This window comes from Penicillium subrubescens, assembly GCF_028828155.1.
Source record: "Penicillium subrubescens strain IBT 31985 chromosome Unknown utg000005l_segment0_segment0, whole genome shotgun sequence".
Lineage (NCBI taxonomy): Eukaryota > Fungi > Ascomycota > Eurotiomycetes > Eurotiales > Aspergillaceae > Penicillium > Penicillium subrubescens.
Window position 1 is genome coordinate 3,899,922 of NW_026643155.1, and position 17,372 is coordinate 3,917,293.

The window sequence follows — 17,372 nt, forward strand, 5'->3', positions numbered from 1 at the left end:
TCATTGCTTTTCACTCTGACGGGTTGTCTTCTACCTTTCTTCTTCTCATTTGTCTCTTTGGTTGGTGCCATGCCCCTCCTCTTTTGTTTGACCCGATAGAGGGTTTTTCCCTGGATACTTTTATCACTTCGTACCCTGGTCCAGTTATTTCACTTTGCTAATACGGCAACCCGTTGTTCTTTTTTTGTCTGGCGCCTCAAGAGGTAGATGATACCAGGGGTGCTTGGGATCACATTTAACCGTGCCAATTGAACAATTGTTCCTTTCATCTTTGTTTTAGACACAGTAATGCCGCTGTAAAGCCTTGTGCTTTCTCCCATCTGCTGTAATCCTAATTACCTCTATCTCTCGGATATCTCGATGCCCTCCAATCAAGTGCCGCAGAGATAGGCAGATGGAAACCACGTGACATTCCCGACATCATGACTCCCCGGTTTCCCGAGGAGAGGTGATCGGCACCAGAACCAAATAATCTTCGAGCTTGCTGGTGTTTCTTTTCGAGAAACACCCCGCCTGCTCACTTGAAATCGCAGGCAAGGGTATCGCTTGTTCATGAGGGGGATCTGGAAGTCTCTTCGCTGGTCTGGTCCGCAACGGCGAGTCTCGACTCACTCGCCCGTTATGACTCGCTCATATGAGGTATGTCGGGAACTCCCCCGCATCAACGGTCTTGCAGCTCAGCGCAGGACTGCATGATAAAGTCTACGTCTTTCTGATCATGAATCCTGACATGATATTTGTCTAGGCTGCAATTGCAGCGCTCAATTCCTTACAAACCAACTTTGCGATCGTGGAGGAGCTCAAGAAATCGACCTCGCGAGAGGATCTGAATAAGCGCTCACTCCCAGAGACGGTTGAATGGCTTCGTCGCATTGGATACAAAGTACGCACATGCTCATGATCTGCACTGATACAATATTGAGACAATGCCGTTCTAACATGGAGGACTTTTCGCTGCAGCCCTCCGATCTGGACCGATTGAACCTGATCCATGTTGCGGGCACAAAGGGTAAAGGCTCAACCTCCGCATTCATCTCATCGATTCTCTCCCAGTACACCCAGTCCGAGCCAGGTCAATCCTCTCCGCGCCTTCACAAAGTCGGACTCTTTACCTCCCCCCACCTCCGGTTCGCGCGCGAGCGCATCGTGATTGATAATGCCCCGCTTTCGGAAGAACAGTTCGCGCGGTACTTCTTTGAAGTATGGGACCGTTTGGAAACCGCAGCCAAGGCTGCTGGCGAGGATCCTGTCTCGCTGAGCACTAAGCCGCAATACTTCCGTTATCTTACTCTGATGGCATTCCACACATACATGAGCGAGGGTGTTGATGCAGCAATAATCGAGTGCGGTATCGGAGGAGAATATGATTGTACCAATGTGATTGAGCAGCCCAAGGCGACAGCTATCACCAGTCTTGGAATCGACCACACTGCTATGCTGGGCACTACGATTGAGAAAATTGCATGGCACAAGGCCGGTATTATCAAATCAGGAGCTCGGGCTTTCACGGCGCCGCAACCTCCAAGTGCAGAGCAAGTGCTGGCTGAGCGTGCCGCCGCCAAGGGTACTCAGTTGGATGTGGTGTCTGAGCATCCTGAACTCCGCCCAGGAACCAGTCATGTGAAACTCGGTCTGGCTGGTGACTTCCAATACACCAATGCCTCCGTTGCCGTTGCAGCAGCTGCCGAGTTCTTGAGAAAGACTGGTGTGGCCAACATTTCCGAGAATGTTATGTCTGAGCCTCTTCCTGCCAAGTTCAAGACTGGACTTGAGGAGACCCGCTTGGGTGGCCGCTGTGAGACTCGCTTCGAGAAGAATGTGGCTTGGTATATCGATGGAGGACACACGCTGGAGAGCATCCGCCTGGCTGGCCAGTGGTTTGCCTCGAGAATCCACTCCGATTCGTCCAGCGAGCTCGCTGCGATGAAGCCGCGCATCTTGATCTTTAACCAGCAGACTCGGGACAGCACAGCTCTGGCTCGTGCTCTCCACGAGACTCTTGCCGCTGCGTTGGGATCGGGCACGCCTTTCACTCACGCTCTGTTCTGCACAAACATCACATATAAGCAGGCCGGCTTCCGTCCCGACTTGGTCAGTATGAACACCAATGCCGATGATCTCGAGTTGCTCCGCGTACAGAAGTCTCTTGCGACTGCCTGGAATGAGATCGACCCCAAGGCCGAGACCCATGTGTTTGGAACCATTGAAGAGGCCGTTAATTTTGCGCGAGATGTGGCTGCCCAGGAACGCAAGGTCGTCCAGAAGGACGAGGCGCCCGTCATGACTTTTGTTACTGGCAGTATCCATCTGGTGGGCGGCTTCCTCGATGTGATCGAGACAAAGCCATACGAAGAGACTGCTTGATTCTCTGCTTGATTTCTTTCCTCTCATGAGTTGGAACTCAAATCGATGGGCAGCCTGGAGCTTCTTGCCCGTTCTAGTTCTTGTATCAACACTTGACATATAATTAACGACATAGCGAGATGATGAGGGCTATAGAGGTGTTTTTCCTTTTTGTGGATTTCAACAATTCGAGATTTCCCATACAATGAGTTTATCAATTGAAAGCCATAGTGTTCTGTTGGATACGCTCGCGTGTTACCTTGTAGTGCTCAGCTTACCATGCCGAGGTTCATTCTTTCCATGTTCAGCCACCAAGTAAGTAGGAGAGCCACAAACGTAGTAAAAACACCCATGCCGATAATAACAAAGTGTATGGAATTCTTCTACTTTCCAGGTTCTTCTCGTTTAATAGTACATACTGTAATTCAAATGCCAAGCTATCGGCGACTAAAGACGGGGCAGGAACCAGTTACCCCTCGGCTCACCCCACCGATCCGCGTTTCATGCGACTGACGTGGGGCCTCAACGAAATTCCTCCTCTTTCTCCCACTCACCACCGCTTTCAGCTCGCCCCGCATACCCCCAAACAGCGGCCATGTCGGACTCCAAGGATAAGGGCAAGGCCCCCAAGCGTCGTGAGGATGACGCCGAAGATGCCGGCGCAGATACTAGCCCAGACAGCAGCAAGGGTATCCTGACTCCGCCCTCCTCCAGCTCTCCCGAGCCCTATGCTGATCCCATGGATGATGTAGCTACCTCCTCTAGCGGCGCAACGAAGAAAATTCCCGCGAAGATGCTGGAATCAGTCCTCGAATCGAACCCGGCTCTGAAGAACGAACTCGCAAACATGGACCAGGAAACGGCGACGAAGACCCTTGCGAACATCGACATCGCGCAACTGTTGACGGGCCTCTCACTTGGCAGTGGAAAGAATCAGAAGGATATGGCCTCGTACAAGTTCTGGCAGACACAGCCTGTTCCACGTTTCGATGATCAAGCGAACCCGACTCCTAGCAATCAAGGACCGATCAAGATGATTGACCCGGAGAAGGTCTCGAAGACACCCGATCCATTGCTGGAGGGCTTTGAGTGGTGCACCCTTGATTTGACGAACGAGTCTGAGCTTCGAGAACTCTACGAGCTGTTGAACAATCACTACGTGGAGGATGATAATGCCATGTTCCGATTCGCCTACTCGGAGTCGTTCTTGCACTGGTACGATAACACAGTGTGACACCTGGCTTTTTGCATAAGAATTACTGACTTTGGATGCGTTCTTCTCCAACAGGGCCCTGATGTCTCCGGGCTGGAAGAAGGAATGGCACGTCGGTGTCCGGGCGACCAAGTCTCGTAAATTGGTAGCGTCGATCTGCGGTGTTCCGACGGAAATCCGTGTCCGCGGAGAGCGCATTAAGGTGACCGAAATTAACTTCCTCTGCATCCACAAGAAGTTGCGTGCCAAGCGATTGGCACCCGTTCTCATCAAGGAGATTACTCGTCGTTGCTATGTCAATGGCATTTTCCAGGCTATCTACACTGGTGGTGTGATCCTGCCTACCCCCGTCAGCTCTTGCCGATACTACCATCGTGCGCTGGACTGGCTGAAGCTGTTTGAGGTCGGCTTCTCGCCTCTGCCGCATGGCTCGACCAAGGCGCGCCAGATCACCAGGAACCAACTTCCCACGACTACCTCAATTCCTGGCCTGCGGCCAATGGAGTCCAAAGATGTTGATGCGGTCCATGAACTTCTGGAGCGGTATCTGCTCCGCTTCGACATGAACCAAGCTTTCACCCGGGAAGAGATCGACCATTGGCTGGTGTATAAGCCGCAGCCTGGCAAGGAACAAGTCGTTTGGGCATATGTGGTGGAGGACCCCGAGACCAAGAAGATCACCGATTTCGTCTCCTTTTACAACTTGGAGTCGACTGTCATTGATAATGAGAAGCACGACCTTGTCCGGGCCGCTTACCTTTACTACTACGCATCTGAGACCGCATTCAATGACAACGCGAAGGCGCTTAAGGCGCGCCTTCAAGTGTTGATTAATGATGCGCTTATTTGCGCTCGGCAGGTATGGAATCACGTCCTTCATATCATTTACAATCATTCCCTTCTAACATCATGATAGGCCAAGTTTGATGTTTTCAACGCGCTTACCTCTCACGACAACCCCATGTTCCTCGAGCAGCTCAAGTTCGGTGCTGGTGACGGCCAACTTCACTTCTACCTGTACAACTACCGCACGGCCGCGGTTCCTGGAGGCATCAACGACAAGAACCAACCCGATGAGAAGAAGATGGGTGGTGTGGGTATTGTTATGCTGTAGGCCGAGGTGCTTTCTTGTGACTAGTGGCTCTCAAGTATTATCAGGCACCCCATCACACGATTTCCCTTTTGTTACTATGAAATAAAACCAAAGAAAGACAATCAAATCAAAACATAAATGTGACCAAGTGCTAAAGTACTATTATTAACTTATTCACTTATTAAGTGGCCTGACATGGTTCCAGCCAAATGGAAAAGGTCTGGCCCGCCAACATGGACACCTCAGGCAGCAATATCTGACGTCGTCACCTCCAACGTCGCCGTCGCTTTCCATCTTCCTTTCATTCCACCAACTCTTTCTATCAAAGTCATCCCAGCTATCGCTCTGATTCATTTGTAAGCGAATTTCTGTCCGCTGTTTCTTGACAGCGACTTGGGAAGTTAGTACCGGAATTGAAGCCGTGGGGTGTTCCCCGCATCTGCAACAAGAATGGGTGCGGGACAGTCAACCGATTATAGTGGAGCGTCTCCAGGTTAGTCCTTCTCCTGAGTATCCCGTCTGCAAATCATGCCCTCCGAGACAATGGATGCATGTAACTTACAGAAGTGTCACTTTCGACACCTTCCGATGTCTTGAGTCTGAGCTAACCTTGAATAGAGGAGCTGAGCTACATGCTGGCGGAACGCTTCGCGACAAAATGTTTCTCGCCATTGGAACTCACACATTTCAAAGACAACTTCTTCTCTCGGGCCTCAGAGCAAGGGGGTATCCGTTACTGGAATGAAAAGACTTTATCAGACTTCCTGGGGGTCCCAGACGGCAGCTTCTCCGGTGCGGATGAGGCTCCGCTTGATGCAGGACCTGTTCTATTCCGCATGGTTTCCTACCTCGGTGCATTTCCATTTCAAAGTACCTTGGCACCGAGCGTTTTGACATTCGAGGCCATGGTCAAAGTGGTGGTGCTCCTAACTGAGCGCTACGGAAAAGTCCTCCGGCGAGGGCGCAAAGATCGCATCAAGCTGCTCTTTGGTAGCCTTGCTGATGTTGGGAGGAAAGATGTTGAGCTTCCGTCTGATAAGCATGCCGAGAACAAAGAGTCGGGATCTGAGGAAAGTCCTGAGCCCTGCCCTGCCAAGTCCCATGCGCCAGGCTTCTCTATCGACGAGCCTGCCAATGACGAGTATGATGAGGATGAGGATGATGACCTTGCCCTCGCGGCATTAGAGTCTCTTGATGCGATTGAAGTGTTCAAGCACGATCATCGCGTGGACAGGACAGTCTATGAAACACGCATTTCTGTTGATACCTTCCGTCGACTGCTCATGTTGTTGCTCGTCATTGCGCCTTTGAAGCCGCTTGAACCTGTCAAGACGTATACGTCTGATCTTGATTCCGAGCGAATTGAGGCAATTCGAAAGGAGGCAGACAGTATACTTGCCGCATTCCGACCAGAAGAAAGTGATGGCGGGATAACCTACAGAGCATTTGCGCGAACAATCTCGACATCCTTACCGTATCTCTTCGATCCTCTAACGGCATTGTTCGAGCACATGCTGTTCAGTAAGAACCTGAACCTTTCTCAAAGACGACCGAGCGAAGGTACACCCGAAGATACAGGAGAGGAAAAGCCCGAGGAACCCCCGTGGCAAAACCAATACTGCTCCCAGGAAGCTTCGAGTCGGCAATTCTCAATTCGACGATCCTTTCACACATTTCATTCTTCCTACCCTCAAAGGGGCAATCCATGAACCTCTTCAAGAGTGGCATTCGTCTCCATCCCGTTTTCTCCACAGCCACCCACGGTTCCTCGTTAACGTCCTTCTCCCACAACGTTCTCACCTGGCAATCAGCCAATCTCCTCATACTACAAGGTGCAACAGAAGGACCGAATGAGGAAACCGTTACAATCGGCGCCTACCTCCCTCAATCCTGGAAATCATCCTCATCACACAGCTCATCCTCTAGTTCCGACCCACTTCCATGCCTCTTCCAACTCTCGCCCAAACACCAAGTCCTACCCGGAAACCCATCCCCATCAGTCCAAAAACAAGCCAACCTCCCACCAGCCTGGTTCTCAACACACACCGGCATAGCAATAGGCTGTCAGATCCCACCAGCCTCACGCAGCCACCACACCCCTCCCGCTCCCCACGGAGCCGCAAGTCTAACAATCGACGTAAACCTCGAATCCGCCGAGTTCCGCATCGAACCAGTCGGCCATGACGGCGTCTTCCTCCCATCCGGAACGACATCAATGGAAGATCCCTCCGTCAAGATCCGTCTCGACCTTTATTCTCTTGAGATCTGGGGCGTGGTTCCGGATCCTGAGCTGGCGGCTTCTTCGGAACTCAATTCGAGTGCCGTTGAGGTTCAGCGGGCGAAGTGGGAATTTGAGGCTCGGGAGGCTGAGAGAAGGCGCAATATTAATCTTAAGACTGGGGCGGGGGATTCGGCAAAGGAGAGTGCTAGGTGGTTGTTGGAGACGGCGGGGATTATTGGGGATCATGGACAGTATTCGGGTGGTAGCACTTGAGTCGTTGCGGGAATGTGGCTTTTTTTGTCCTTGGGAATGGTGCTAGGTCTGGGTCTTTTGGGTGGTTCATTGAGTTATTTGAGTGATAGCCTAATTTGATTATTTCCTCAGTCTTCTTGAAGAATCCGAACGGGAGAGTAGAAGCCCGGATGTTGCTGGTATCGTAGGTCTATGTAATTTCTACACACAATAGCGGAACTGCACTTGGTGAATGGTAATACATGTTGTACATCAAGATATGGGTTATAATGAAACTATCTAAATAGCATTGGAAAGACCAGCCCAGGAAATTGTCATCTTAAACTCGCAAGGGCGGCATTCCCATCGGCGCACCATAGAAATCCATCAAATCCTCCTCCTCTTCAACCTCTGCCACATTATTCTCAATCTCGGATTCCTCCTCGACCAGCTTCACCACAGCCTTCGAGGGACGGTTGCGTGAAGTTGCGGCGGTTACCGCCGTAGATGCAGGTGTACTTTCCGCCTCGAAAGCCTCACGGGCATCTTCATAAGGAAGCCGGAAAGCAGGGAAGCCATCCGGTGCACGCTCAGCTCGGTCCATAATCTCGTTCATGTACTTGCGAACTTCATCGGCTGGCTTGACGACACGAGTCAAGGGCTCCAGTATCCGGGGATTCGCGGCGTGAATGCGGAAGGTAACTGGTTGCCAGTACTCTTTGAGGTTTGCCTCGCTGGACGATTTTCCAGCGGGCGTGCCCGGCGTTTCTGATTGACCTGGTTTGTCATCGGCTTTATCATCCAAAGGCTCTTGCTTTGGAGGGACGTCGGCAGGTGTGGGTGTTTCAGCGGCTTTCTCTGCCTTGGCGCCCTTCTTCGATTTCGAGGCACCTTTGCCCTTTGCGCGTCCGGTTCCAGCATCGGGTGCAGTCTCGATTGGGAATGGCGTGTTTGGATCGACCTTCTTCACAATAAGGAAAGAGGCTAGGATGGTATTCTCGTTGGGAAGCCATTCCAGGATCGAGTGCTCCGGGAACAAGTAGCGATCACCTGAGCCAGCGTGGCCAGATGTACTACTTCCGTAGGGTGTCAATGGTGATGTGAATTCAAAGACGACAGACTTGTAGTTCAATGGCGTAGGCGTAGGTCGCGCCGGTGGCACCTGGGGACGATAATAGGGCGTGGGAGAGCCATATTGTGGTGGACGTGACTGTGCAGGAGACTGTGTCGCGTACGGCGCTTGCTGTTGATATGGAGGCTGAGGGGGACCCGGTCGTGGTACCTGCTGTTGAATATTGTTGGAGGTATGAGGGGGTTGCACTGCAGGACTCTGAAGCTGTGACGTGGTGTTGGGGGCTGGGGTGCTAGTACGAGCAGGGGTTGCTGATGGAGTCGAGACTGCCGGCTGCGCGGAGCTTGACGGAGTAGCCTGCGTGTTCGTTGGTCCCGTTGTTCCTGGCTCTTGCTTCACTGTTGGCGTGGCGGTAGAGTTCTGGCTGGAGCCGGGTTGTTGTACTGAAGTTGCAGGGGCAGGGACAGGGGTCTGAGGTTGAGGCGGCGCTTCGACTGGCGTTTTCGTGGAAGCCGTTGTTGTTGATGGTGCCTTTGATTCTGACACCGGTTGTTGTGGGGGTTCTTTGGTTGGGGTTTGAGTTGGAGGCACCGGCTGGGGTGTAGTGCCCTGCCCTTGCGACGGGGTAGTCGTCGTCGAGCTCGACTTTTGGTGAATGACAACCTGCGGCACGGGTGGTCTATTCTGTGGCGCGGGAGTTGCTGGCTGGGACGCTGGTGACGGCTGTGCAGGTGCAGCAGCAGCTGCTGCTGCATTTCGCTGACGTTCTTGTTGCTCTCTTGCCTTGATGATCGCATTAAGCTCGTCGATATGGGCCTGGAAAGCACGGAGCTGCTCCTGCGATGCTTGACTGGAAGCGACCACTCTCATAAGAGCCTTCAATTCCGGATCCGCGGCAGCTCTCGTGGCAAGCATTTGAATGACTGGATCCGGGCTGGGCTTTGCGGGTTGTCCGGATGGACCACCTTGTGGAGGTCGCTGAGGTTGTGCCTGCGGGCCACGGTGTTGAGGCGATGGTGCATGAGTACCTGGGTATCCATGTGGAGGGCGCCCTGGAGGTGCGGGAGGGTACGGAGGTCTTTTCTGATTGCCTGGGTATGGCTGATATTGTTGGAAGTTTGTCGGATGACCGTAGTGGACCATTTGTTTCTGCGGGGGAGCATATTGGATGGCTGGCGGTGCGTTGGGATCTTTCACAGTGTAAATCATCGCGTCGAAAAGATGAGGTCCAACAGTCACGTCGCAAGCACCAACTCTTGTCATTGAATCTTTCGGTGGGTTATTCTTCTCGATGAGTTCCCGTTTCGTCTTCTTCGGCTTCGTATAATACCGAACCAGGATGCCATCGCTCAGCCACTTCTTCTTCGATCGCTCGAGGGCCGCAAGCATTACTGCACTGTAGGAGGTGAAACATCTCGTTAGCGCCGCTTAAAGATCTGGACAAATCGTAGGATCAAACCTTTCCGCGTATGACTGGTACTCCTTGTCCGATAGGGTGGCGGACTGTCGCTCACGCAAGACTGGCACAGGCTCACCATCTTTGATTGATATCGGCAAAGGAGCCTCGACGGGTTCAGGGGGCGGCGGTGTTGGTGGCGATGGGACACGAGGAGTTGGAGCCTTTTTCTTTTGAGAAGGCGTGGCTGCTTCGGAGACTCGTCGCTTGGCCGCAGGCTCACGGCCGGCGCGTGCAGGGAGCTTGCGCTTCTCAGCCATCACGAACTGATGTATATGCGCGTCGAGGTGACCAAATTCCAGGCAGAACAAGGCAGCTCGTCGCGTTGGGCGATGAAGTCGAGATAGGGTGGAAGGGGAAAAAGCGTGACGCGATAAGTTGCAGCTTATCGGTGCATCGCCTCCGCCTCCGCCTTTCTCCGCCTCCGCGCCGAGTGTTGACACTGTAATCAACGATGGTCGCATTACAGCCCATCTTCAGGAAGGCCTACTGGGCCCTTGTGGCCGGTGGACTTGTATATGTCCTTTTCGTCACGGCCTTGACATTTCCAACTGTTCAGCGATTGTACGAGATACTTGTCCCGAGGTGTGATTGGCCTAACTAACATCGTTACAGCTTCCTTTATGCGAACAAGGTCAACCCTGCATACTGGCAGGATGTCAACCAAGTCGAGCAATTTGGCTTTTTGAGTACGTGAAATGTGGTCTCTAGTCTCAGGCAGAGCCCTCAGTTAACAAAACTAGAGACCCAAGTCCAGCCATTCCATTTAGTGACGCCCGATAACGAAACGCTTTATGGATGGCACCTGATGCCTCTCCACCTCTGCCGTGAGCATGAGAAGGAATTGATGGAGAATCCCCCATCAGGGCCAGCTGCAGATTACACAGAGACCTCGGCCTTCAAGATCCTAGCTAATGATCTTAACGCTCGAGTTGTAGTGAGCTGTATGTCTAGACTAAACCTCCTGTCCTTATGAGAGCGGTGTCTGATTTTAGAATGTTGCAGTCCATGGAAATGCGGCCCATCTCGGATCTGGCCAGCGACCAGCTACTTACAATGCTTTGCTGGGACTTTCCACCCCATCGCATCCAGTACACGTCTTTGCCATTGACTATCGTGGATTCGGTGTTTCAACTGGTAGCCCGACGGAAGAGGGCGTTATTACCGATGGAGTTTCACTTCTTAACTTCCTGACCGCAGGTCCGCATAAGATCCCCACTTCACGGATTGTGATCATGGGCCAGAGCCTAGGCACAGCGGTCACGGCAGCGGTAGCTGAGCGATTTGCCTTTGGGTCTCCTGATCCAACCGCTGTTCAACCGGCCATCAAGGATGCCGAGCCGTTTGCTGGGGTGATTCTGTTGGCATCTTTCAGCAATCTGCCCAGTCTCATCCAGTCCTACAGTGTGAAAGGCCTGACTCCTCCTATGCTTTCTCCGCTCATTGGATACCCTCGTTTCCAAAACTGGATCATGAGCCATATTGTGGACAATTGGGACACAGCAGCGAGAGTGGCTCGACTGACTGGCGTCCATTCCTCCACTTCTGATGTTACCAGGTCAGATTACGTACACAAGGACCTCGACCTAACAATTGTACATGCCTTGAACGACATTGAGATCCCGTGGCGCGAAGGCCGTCGCGTCTGGACGGCTGCGACAGGGGAGAAGACCAAAGGCGCCCCTGGAGCGGTAGTTTATCAGAAGTCAGAAATCGCCAGTCCCTCTCAAATTGAGATTTGGGAGAACCAAATCACTGCCCAGGACGGATCTCAGGTTGTGAAGAAGGTCCGCTGGGAACGTGTTCGATATGGAGGTATGTCAACTCCTTGGAAATTCCCTTGGCTCACATTTAGCTTCATGTCACTGATGCGTCGAATCCAATAGGTCATAATCGGGTTGCATCATTCTCTGTTGCTGGCCTTGCTGTTCTAAGATCATTCGAAGAGTGATTTTATAGACGGCATGGTTAGCCAGTCTATCTACATGGGATGGGATTATTGGTTAAGATGCGGGGGAAATTGTACTTCTTCCCAAACCATGTATATACCATGAATTTTATATGTTCAGTCCGTCTGCAACATCGGCTGATCAAGAATTTGTCTAGAGACGTAAAGACAAAAGTACATACAATCCTGGGACTAAACACCCCGATTTACCGTCTGTAGAGTTCAACAAGCACTCCAGAAATGACAAAGAATAGCAAGTGGCTCCTTGTAATCCTACAGTTCTCGACTCTTAATGCCTCGACCGCGATCGATACTTGGACCCCGTCGTCCCCGTTCTGGGCACATCACTCGCCCGATCCCAGGACCGATACTCCGATCGCTGCCGACGTGAATGGCGTGCAGGAGCACCACGACTTGTAACCTGCGAATGGTCTGGCCGCTCTGTCGGATCCCGGCTTTTGTCTTCAGTGCGTAGATCGAGGATGGGAGTGAGATTCTCGGCGGACCGGTAAGGACTGGTTGATCGGGATGGCATGGCTCTTGGTTGAGATTGTACTGGGTAAATATTGTTTTTGAGGATAATGTAATGTCCTGTAACAATACCTGGGGAAGGTTTAAGTAGGATATGAAGAATGTCCTCATTGGAATGGTGGACGGCAAATGGTTGGGTTACTCATCATGAGCACATATTGATGCAACTGAAAGATCTTTGAGATCAACACAAGGGAGCTTGAGACTTACAACAATCATTTTGGATATAATTGTATAATTGATGTCCTAGAGTCAAATGCATTAGACTCTCACTCCTACAACCGGTTCGTTGTATTGAAGGAATATGGTTACATGGAATTATCTACTTGCTTCTTTTTGGCTGAATCGTCACCAAAACTTATGTTTACCGGATGAACTAATTTACACTAAGAAAGGATTGTGTGATAGATGTTTTAATGCATTGTGAGGCTTAACTGATAGTAGAAGTCAAGCTAAATCGACACCGTCATGTCTCATGTCTCGTAGCCGATCCCTCATCTCCCCATTATCGGATTCTTTGTACATTGTGCACATTTTATGAACGCCACACTTATGGCCACCACGACAGAACCGGGAATGTACCCGATCTCCCATCTCCCATTTATCAAGCTCATTGTACATTGTGCACACTTTTTGAACGCCACGCTTATGGTCACCGCGACGGAACCTGGAACGGATTACTTCCCCCGAATCCAGGTGCAAAACTGCCTGAAGCCTTCGCCAACGTCGATTCTTCGACGTGTCCCCTTCGTCAATCTCTTCCTTTGACGTTTGGGGGCTTGCGGCGTGATTGGGCCTGGACCAACCAGCTGGTCCTGACCTCCAGCTTCTTTGTGGTCAGTTTTTTCCATGCCTGTCGTGGCTTGTTGACCATAAGCTTCATGCGGCTCAGCTTGTCTTTGGGCTCATAGAGACACTCGCTGTCGCGGATGGGCCGGAACTTCGAGCACACTATGTGTGCATCTTTGGATTCCCAATTGTTCCGGCCTGCCAACATCCAGCGATCTACCTCTCGACTGGCAGCCAGGCTCTCGATCCGCACTGGGGGCGAGATCCGAGCTCCATTAGTCGGAGTGAGTCGCCGTATATCAGGGTACATTTCGTACTCCCTGCAACGCTCTACGAAAGAGCTGTAGTTGGCCGCGAGCGTAACCGCACAGATCGGGACAAATCCCAGCCTGACAACTTGGTTAGGGGGCCCGGGAGTCCTGCCATTGTGAGGCTTTGTTGTAGAGAATTCCTTCACTAGCGCCCATAAGTCACCGTGGATGCGTTCGACGATGTACAGCTTGCCTTCCTTCAGTTCAAGCTGGTCGAGTGGCTGCACATCGCCGGTGGGGACAACATAGCGTGGATTAATCCCAATGACAAGAGAGCCTTCTCCAATCGCCCATCCGCCGACAGCATATTCGTTGTCGTGCAACGCGCGGAAATCGGGGCAGGACTCGAGGTAGTCATACCCCAGGGGTTTGTGGCAGAAGACATAATTCTCCCACGCGAGCCGACTTGATGTCTCTCGAGGCTGCACCTCTCGGCTCGTTGGCGGAAGTGCCCCTGTGGCCTCTGATGGAAGAGACTGAGAAAGTGTCAGAATGAATCAACATGCGTTCATAAATGAGAAATTACCATTGAGGGAAGAGTTAAGGCTGGACTGGGGAGCCTCACACTGACCATATCCCATTGACTATCTTTGAATTCCCGGGACTTTGGCCTGAGATATTTATAGATTGGCTAAGCGGGAGTTAGTGAATATCAACAATTGGATCTGGGTTGTAACTTACAGGAGTAATAGGAGGTGTATTGGGAGAGTTGGGGATAATGCAGTTGGGCTGTCCGCATGAGCATCTTTGGAATGAACTGGATTCTTTGTCTAGTTCAAGATTGCCATTTTTCTGCCAAGAAGGTGTCAGGTATCAAAAATTGTTCACAGATTGAAACTGACCATAGAGGAACCCGTCAGTGCGGGACTTGGGAGCATTACTTCGCCCTCCTCCAATTGGCAATCTTCCAATGCCACGGACTTTTCCAGCTTCCCAGCCATTCCATCAGCCTGCGAAGGAGAGATGGGAATAGGCGACATTGGGATGGTCCCATTACCAAGCCGACATGGGTGTCCTTCAGATGGCCTGGCCAATTTCTTTTGTCCAAAATAGCCATCACGCTGCTAAGAGAGTGTCAGTCAGAAATAATCGAAACCTGATTATGTTTTGCGACTTACTGTAGGACTGGGAATTGGAGAATACGAAACGACGCAATTCTCGTCTCCACACCGGCAAAGTGTCATTGCATTGAACTGTTCCCTCAACCGCTTCAGTCGCTCCGGCTCCTAAGCAAGCGTTAGAGGATGACAACACATGATCGTAGATTAAAACTTACCCCGTAAGAAGTAGTAGTAGATGGACATGGCAGAGTGCCACCATCCTGGCCACCTTCGCAGCATTGGTAGTCCGCACGCACGAAGTTCAGTCCAGTGGACTTAACAGGCTGTCAAGCAAATGTCAGAGGATGTTAATAAATGTTCATCGATTGGAACTCACCGTATGAGGGGCAGTCAGGGGCGGACTAGGAGCCAAACAGTCCTCCTCCCCACATGAACAACACTCAAATGGCACAGCCGGAACCTTTCGTCCATTCCGCTCAACAGGCTGGCAGATAAGTGTCAGTAGCTGTCAACAATTGTTCATAGATTGGAGCTTACCTTCGAAGAAACCCTGCGCGAGCGGTGCTTCATCGGTCCATCCACGACTGAGTTAGTGGATCTTTTGACCGAGGAGCTGCCAGTCATGCCAATGGTCATGCTAGTGTTCTCAAGACGAACAGCGGATGCAGTTGTCTTGATGGACAGGTCAAGGCTGGAGGAGTTGCTAATGGGCTTCACGGGGTGATGGATGACAGTTCCGGCGGAAAATTCGGATGGAGAGGTAGAGGCCATATCAACGGACATGTCACTCTTCGCGGTAAATAACACCGAGGTCATCTTTTTCAGAGGGCCTCGAGGCGAGCGAGTGGGAACTCCGACCCAGTTCCCTCTGTGACCTGAGGGGTGCTCCATCGTCCCACCCACTACTGAGTCAGTGGATCTCTTGACTGAGGAGCTACCAGTCATGCCAGTGGTCATGCTGGTCTTCTCAAGACGAGCAACCCATGCACTCGTCTTGATGGTCAGGTCAGGGCTGGACATATTGCCGGTGGGCTTCATGGGGGGAGGGATAACGCTTCCGGTGGGAGTCTTGGATGGAGAGTGAGAGGATAGATCACTGGAAACCCCCCTCTTCGCGCTGAATACCGCTGAGGTCATCTTTTTCAACGGGACTCGAGGCGAGTGGAAGGGGATTCCGAGCCAGTTCCCTCTGTGACCCGAGGGCTGCTTCAAGGTCGAGTCCATGCCAAGGTGAGCGCGATCGATGCCGCTGATACCGACAGGATTCGGAGACATGCTCTCGCGTAAGAACATGCTCAACAAATAGATGATGAGATACAACAACAGAATGATGAAATACAAATCTTAAAGGTCAACAGAGATGTGGAACAGATGAAGAAAGATGTGAAGCTCGAATATCGAAGCTGGGGATGGTGAAGGAAGAAGAGAGGAGAGGAGAGAAGGGAAGAGAAGAGGAAGGGAAGAGAATTGGGTCCAATTTATAGAGCAGGATCTTGGGATAGAGCAGGAACTTTCCGGCTTTCTCTAGGGCAAATAGTCGCGATACACGCTTTGGAGCTGTGACGTGAGGTGATATTTGGGCAAACATTGATATCTACGTGTAAGGCCCCGTGATGCTTGTTTGGAGTCATACGTGTACGTGATCTGGGTGGGCAGAGGCCAGGGAATCAGGGAGCATCTATGGGGGATTATACACAGACCGGCAAGATTGAGTGGCATACCAGAAGAGAATGGGAATTGAATTAATTGGCGTATCAGCGATATGAATCTGCAGATACTAAAACCTATAGTCTATACTCGAATCTATAGATAAGCTTAATTGAACGTCGGAGCCTCGGTTTCAGTTGATATAAGCTGAGTCATCTTGAAGATGGCGGGCCGCGGATACGATCTGCGGGGGGAATGAAGCTTAAATTGAGGACCATCCCCGCAGGATCCTTGGAACGTTTCTACTCACATCTACTTGCAAAGAGATAAAGAGATCCCCGGGCTTACAGAGCCTCCACAGCAACAGCACACCATGGCACCTCCCAAGATCACACTTTACTTTGACATTATCAGCCCATTTGCATATATTGCCTTCCATGTGCTAAGGGTAGGCAGGTTCTCTATAACCGGAGTCCTTGGTTGTCACCAGTACTGATGTCAATGCTCGATTTAGAACTCACCAACCTTTGCAAAGTGCGAGATCAACTACGTGCCCATCCTTCTGGGCGGGTTGATCAACTTATGCGACAACAAGGCACCCATCAGTATCAAGAGTGTGTTGAATGGCCACGCTGGACACCATGATACATGTGCTAATCTTGTCTACAGATAAAGACAAATGGATAAACGTGGAGCGCGCACGATGGGCAAAATATTTCTCTGTCCCTATCTGTGACAGCCCACCTGAGGGCTTCCCAGTGCGCACTCTGGCAGTTCAGCGGGCTCTCTGTGTTGTCTCGCAGAAGACCCCCACAAAGCTGCCCTCCGTCATTGAGGCACTGTACCATTCGTTCTGGGTTCAGTCAAACTCCAAGATTGGTGAGCCTGCAGTGTTTGCGCAGGTCATAGAGAGCGTACTCGGACAGGAGGATACCAAGGAGGTCTTGTCTGCAGTAAGTTTTGAATCGTCGTGTCTCATAATGGTTCACGTCCTGACATACTGCCCAGATGACACAGCCTGAGATGAAAGCACTGCTGACCTCCAACACTGATCATGCCTTCAAGATAGGCGCCTTTGGTATCCCGTGGTTTGAATGCACCAACACGGCAGGCCAGACTGAGGGGTTCTGGGGCATTGATCACTTGGGACAGGTGGTTGACTTCCTGGGGCTGGATCGCAGCCGGGACCCAGGCTTTAGGGCATTGCTGTGAAGGAGAAGAAGGCACAGGGGTAGGGGTAATCACGAAGGAAGTGTAGGGGAAATACTTCTGAGTGAAATACCAAGGGATCTGTATATGTTTGTGTCCGAACTGGCAATATCGACTTCATGACATCGTGATTATCATCTCGTGAATTCACCGACTGGCCCTTTTGATAGTTGTAAACAGGGTAGAAAATTAGGAATTTAGTGAATGGAGAATATATGCAGGCTATAGATTTTGCAGATGTAAAGCA

The 17,372-nt window shown here is 51.4% G+C and overlaps 8 protein-coding genes across 8 annotated transcripts; 5 read left to right on the top strand and 3 right to left on the bottom strand.

Moving 5' to 3' along the window:
• Positions 1-621: 621 nt before the first annotated feature.
• Positions 622-2,364, top strand: N7473_007926 (tetrahydrofolate synthase; the record flags this gene model as incomplete). Its single annotated transcript, XM_057153866.1, has 3 exons — positions 622-639; positions 746-883; positions 961-2,364. 3 exons carry the CDS (start codon positions 622-624, stop codon positions 2,362-2,364), a joined length of 1,560 nt encoding a protein of 519 aa, XP_057008204.1.
• Positions 2,365-2,938: 574 nt separating this feature from the next.
• Positions 2,939-4,670, top strand: N7473_007927 (glycylpeptide N-tetradecanoyltransferase swoF; the record flags this gene model as incomplete). The annotated part of the gene is made up of 4 exons (XM_057153867.1): positions 2,939-3,032; positions 3,096-3,558; positions 3,632-4,415; positions 4,473-4,670. 4 exons carry the CDS (start codon positions 2,939-2,941, stop codon positions 4,668-4,670), a joined length of 1,539 nt encoding a protein of 512 aa, XP_057008205.1.
• A 429-nt stretch (positions 4,671-5,099) lies between these two features.
• On the top strand, positions 5,100-7,143 carry N7473_007928 (TLD domain-containing protein; the record flags this gene model as incomplete). The annotated part of the gene is made up of 3 exons (XM_057153868.1): positions 5,100-5,142; positions 5,268-6,209; positions 6,278-7,143. The coding sequence occupies 3 exons, from the start codon at positions 5,100-5,102 to the stop codon at positions 7,141-7,143; spliced, it is 1,851 nt and encodes a 616-aa protein (XP_057008206.1).
• A 298-nt stretch (positions 7,144-7,441) lies between these two features.
• On the bottom strand, positions 7,442-9,889 carry N7473_007929 (uncharacterized protein; the record flags this gene model as incomplete). Its single annotated transcript, XM_057153869.1, has 2 exons — positions 7,442-9,569; positions 9,633-9,889. The coding sequence occupies 2 exons, from the start codon at positions 9,887-9,889 to the stop codon at positions 7,442-7,444; spliced, it is 2,385 nt and encodes a 794-aa protein (XP_057008207.1).
• A 194-nt stretch (positions 9,890-10,083) lies between these two features.
• On the top strand, positions 10,084-11,580 carry N7473_007930 (alpha/beta hydrolase; the record flags this gene model as incomplete). Its single annotated transcript, XM_057153870.1, has 5 exons — positions 10,084-10,193; positions 10,245-10,318; positions 10,373-10,573; positions 10,635-11,444; positions 11,516-11,580. The coding sequence occupies 5 exons, from the start codon at positions 10,084-10,086 to the stop codon at positions 11,578-11,580; spliced, it is 1,260 nt and encodes a 419-aa protein (XP_057008208.1).
• A 270-nt stretch (positions 11,581-11,850) lies between these two features.
• N7473_007931 (uncharacterized protein) lies at positions 11,851-12,327 on the bottom strand (the record flags this gene model as incomplete). The annotated part of the gene is made up of 2 exons (XM_057153871.1): positions 11,851-12,132; positions 12,319-12,327. 2 exons carry the CDS (start codon positions 12,325-12,327, stop codon positions 11,851-11,853), a joined length of 291 nt encoding a protein of 96 aa, XP_057008209.1.
• Positions 12,328-12,859: 532 nt separating this feature from the next.
• Positions 12,860-15,562, bottom strand: N7473_007932 (uncharacterized protein; the record flags this gene model as incomplete). Its single annotated transcript, XM_057153872.1, has 8 exons — positions 12,860-13,684; positions 13,780-13,839; positions 13,890-14,000; positions 14,051-14,269; positions 14,327-14,434; positions 14,485-14,592; positions 14,646-14,753; positions 14,807-15,562. 8 exons carry the CDS (start codon positions 15,560-15,562, stop codon positions 12,860-12,862), a joined length of 2,295 nt encoding a protein of 764 aa, XP_057008210.1.
• A 727-nt stretch (positions 15,563-16,289) lies between these two features.
• Positions 16,290-17,351, top strand: N7473_007933 (putative 2-hydroxychromene-2-carboxylate isomerase; the record flags this gene model as incomplete). The annotated part of the gene is made up of 4 exons (XM_057153873.1): positions 16,290-16,364; positions 16,431-16,530; positions 16,586-16,869; positions 16,925-17,351. 4 exons carry the CDS (start codon positions 16,290-16,292, stop codon positions 17,126-17,128), a joined length of 663 nt encoding a protein of 220 aa, XP_057008211.1. The 3' UTR covers positions 17,129-17,351.
• Positions 17,352-17,372: the final 21 nt, after the last annotated feature.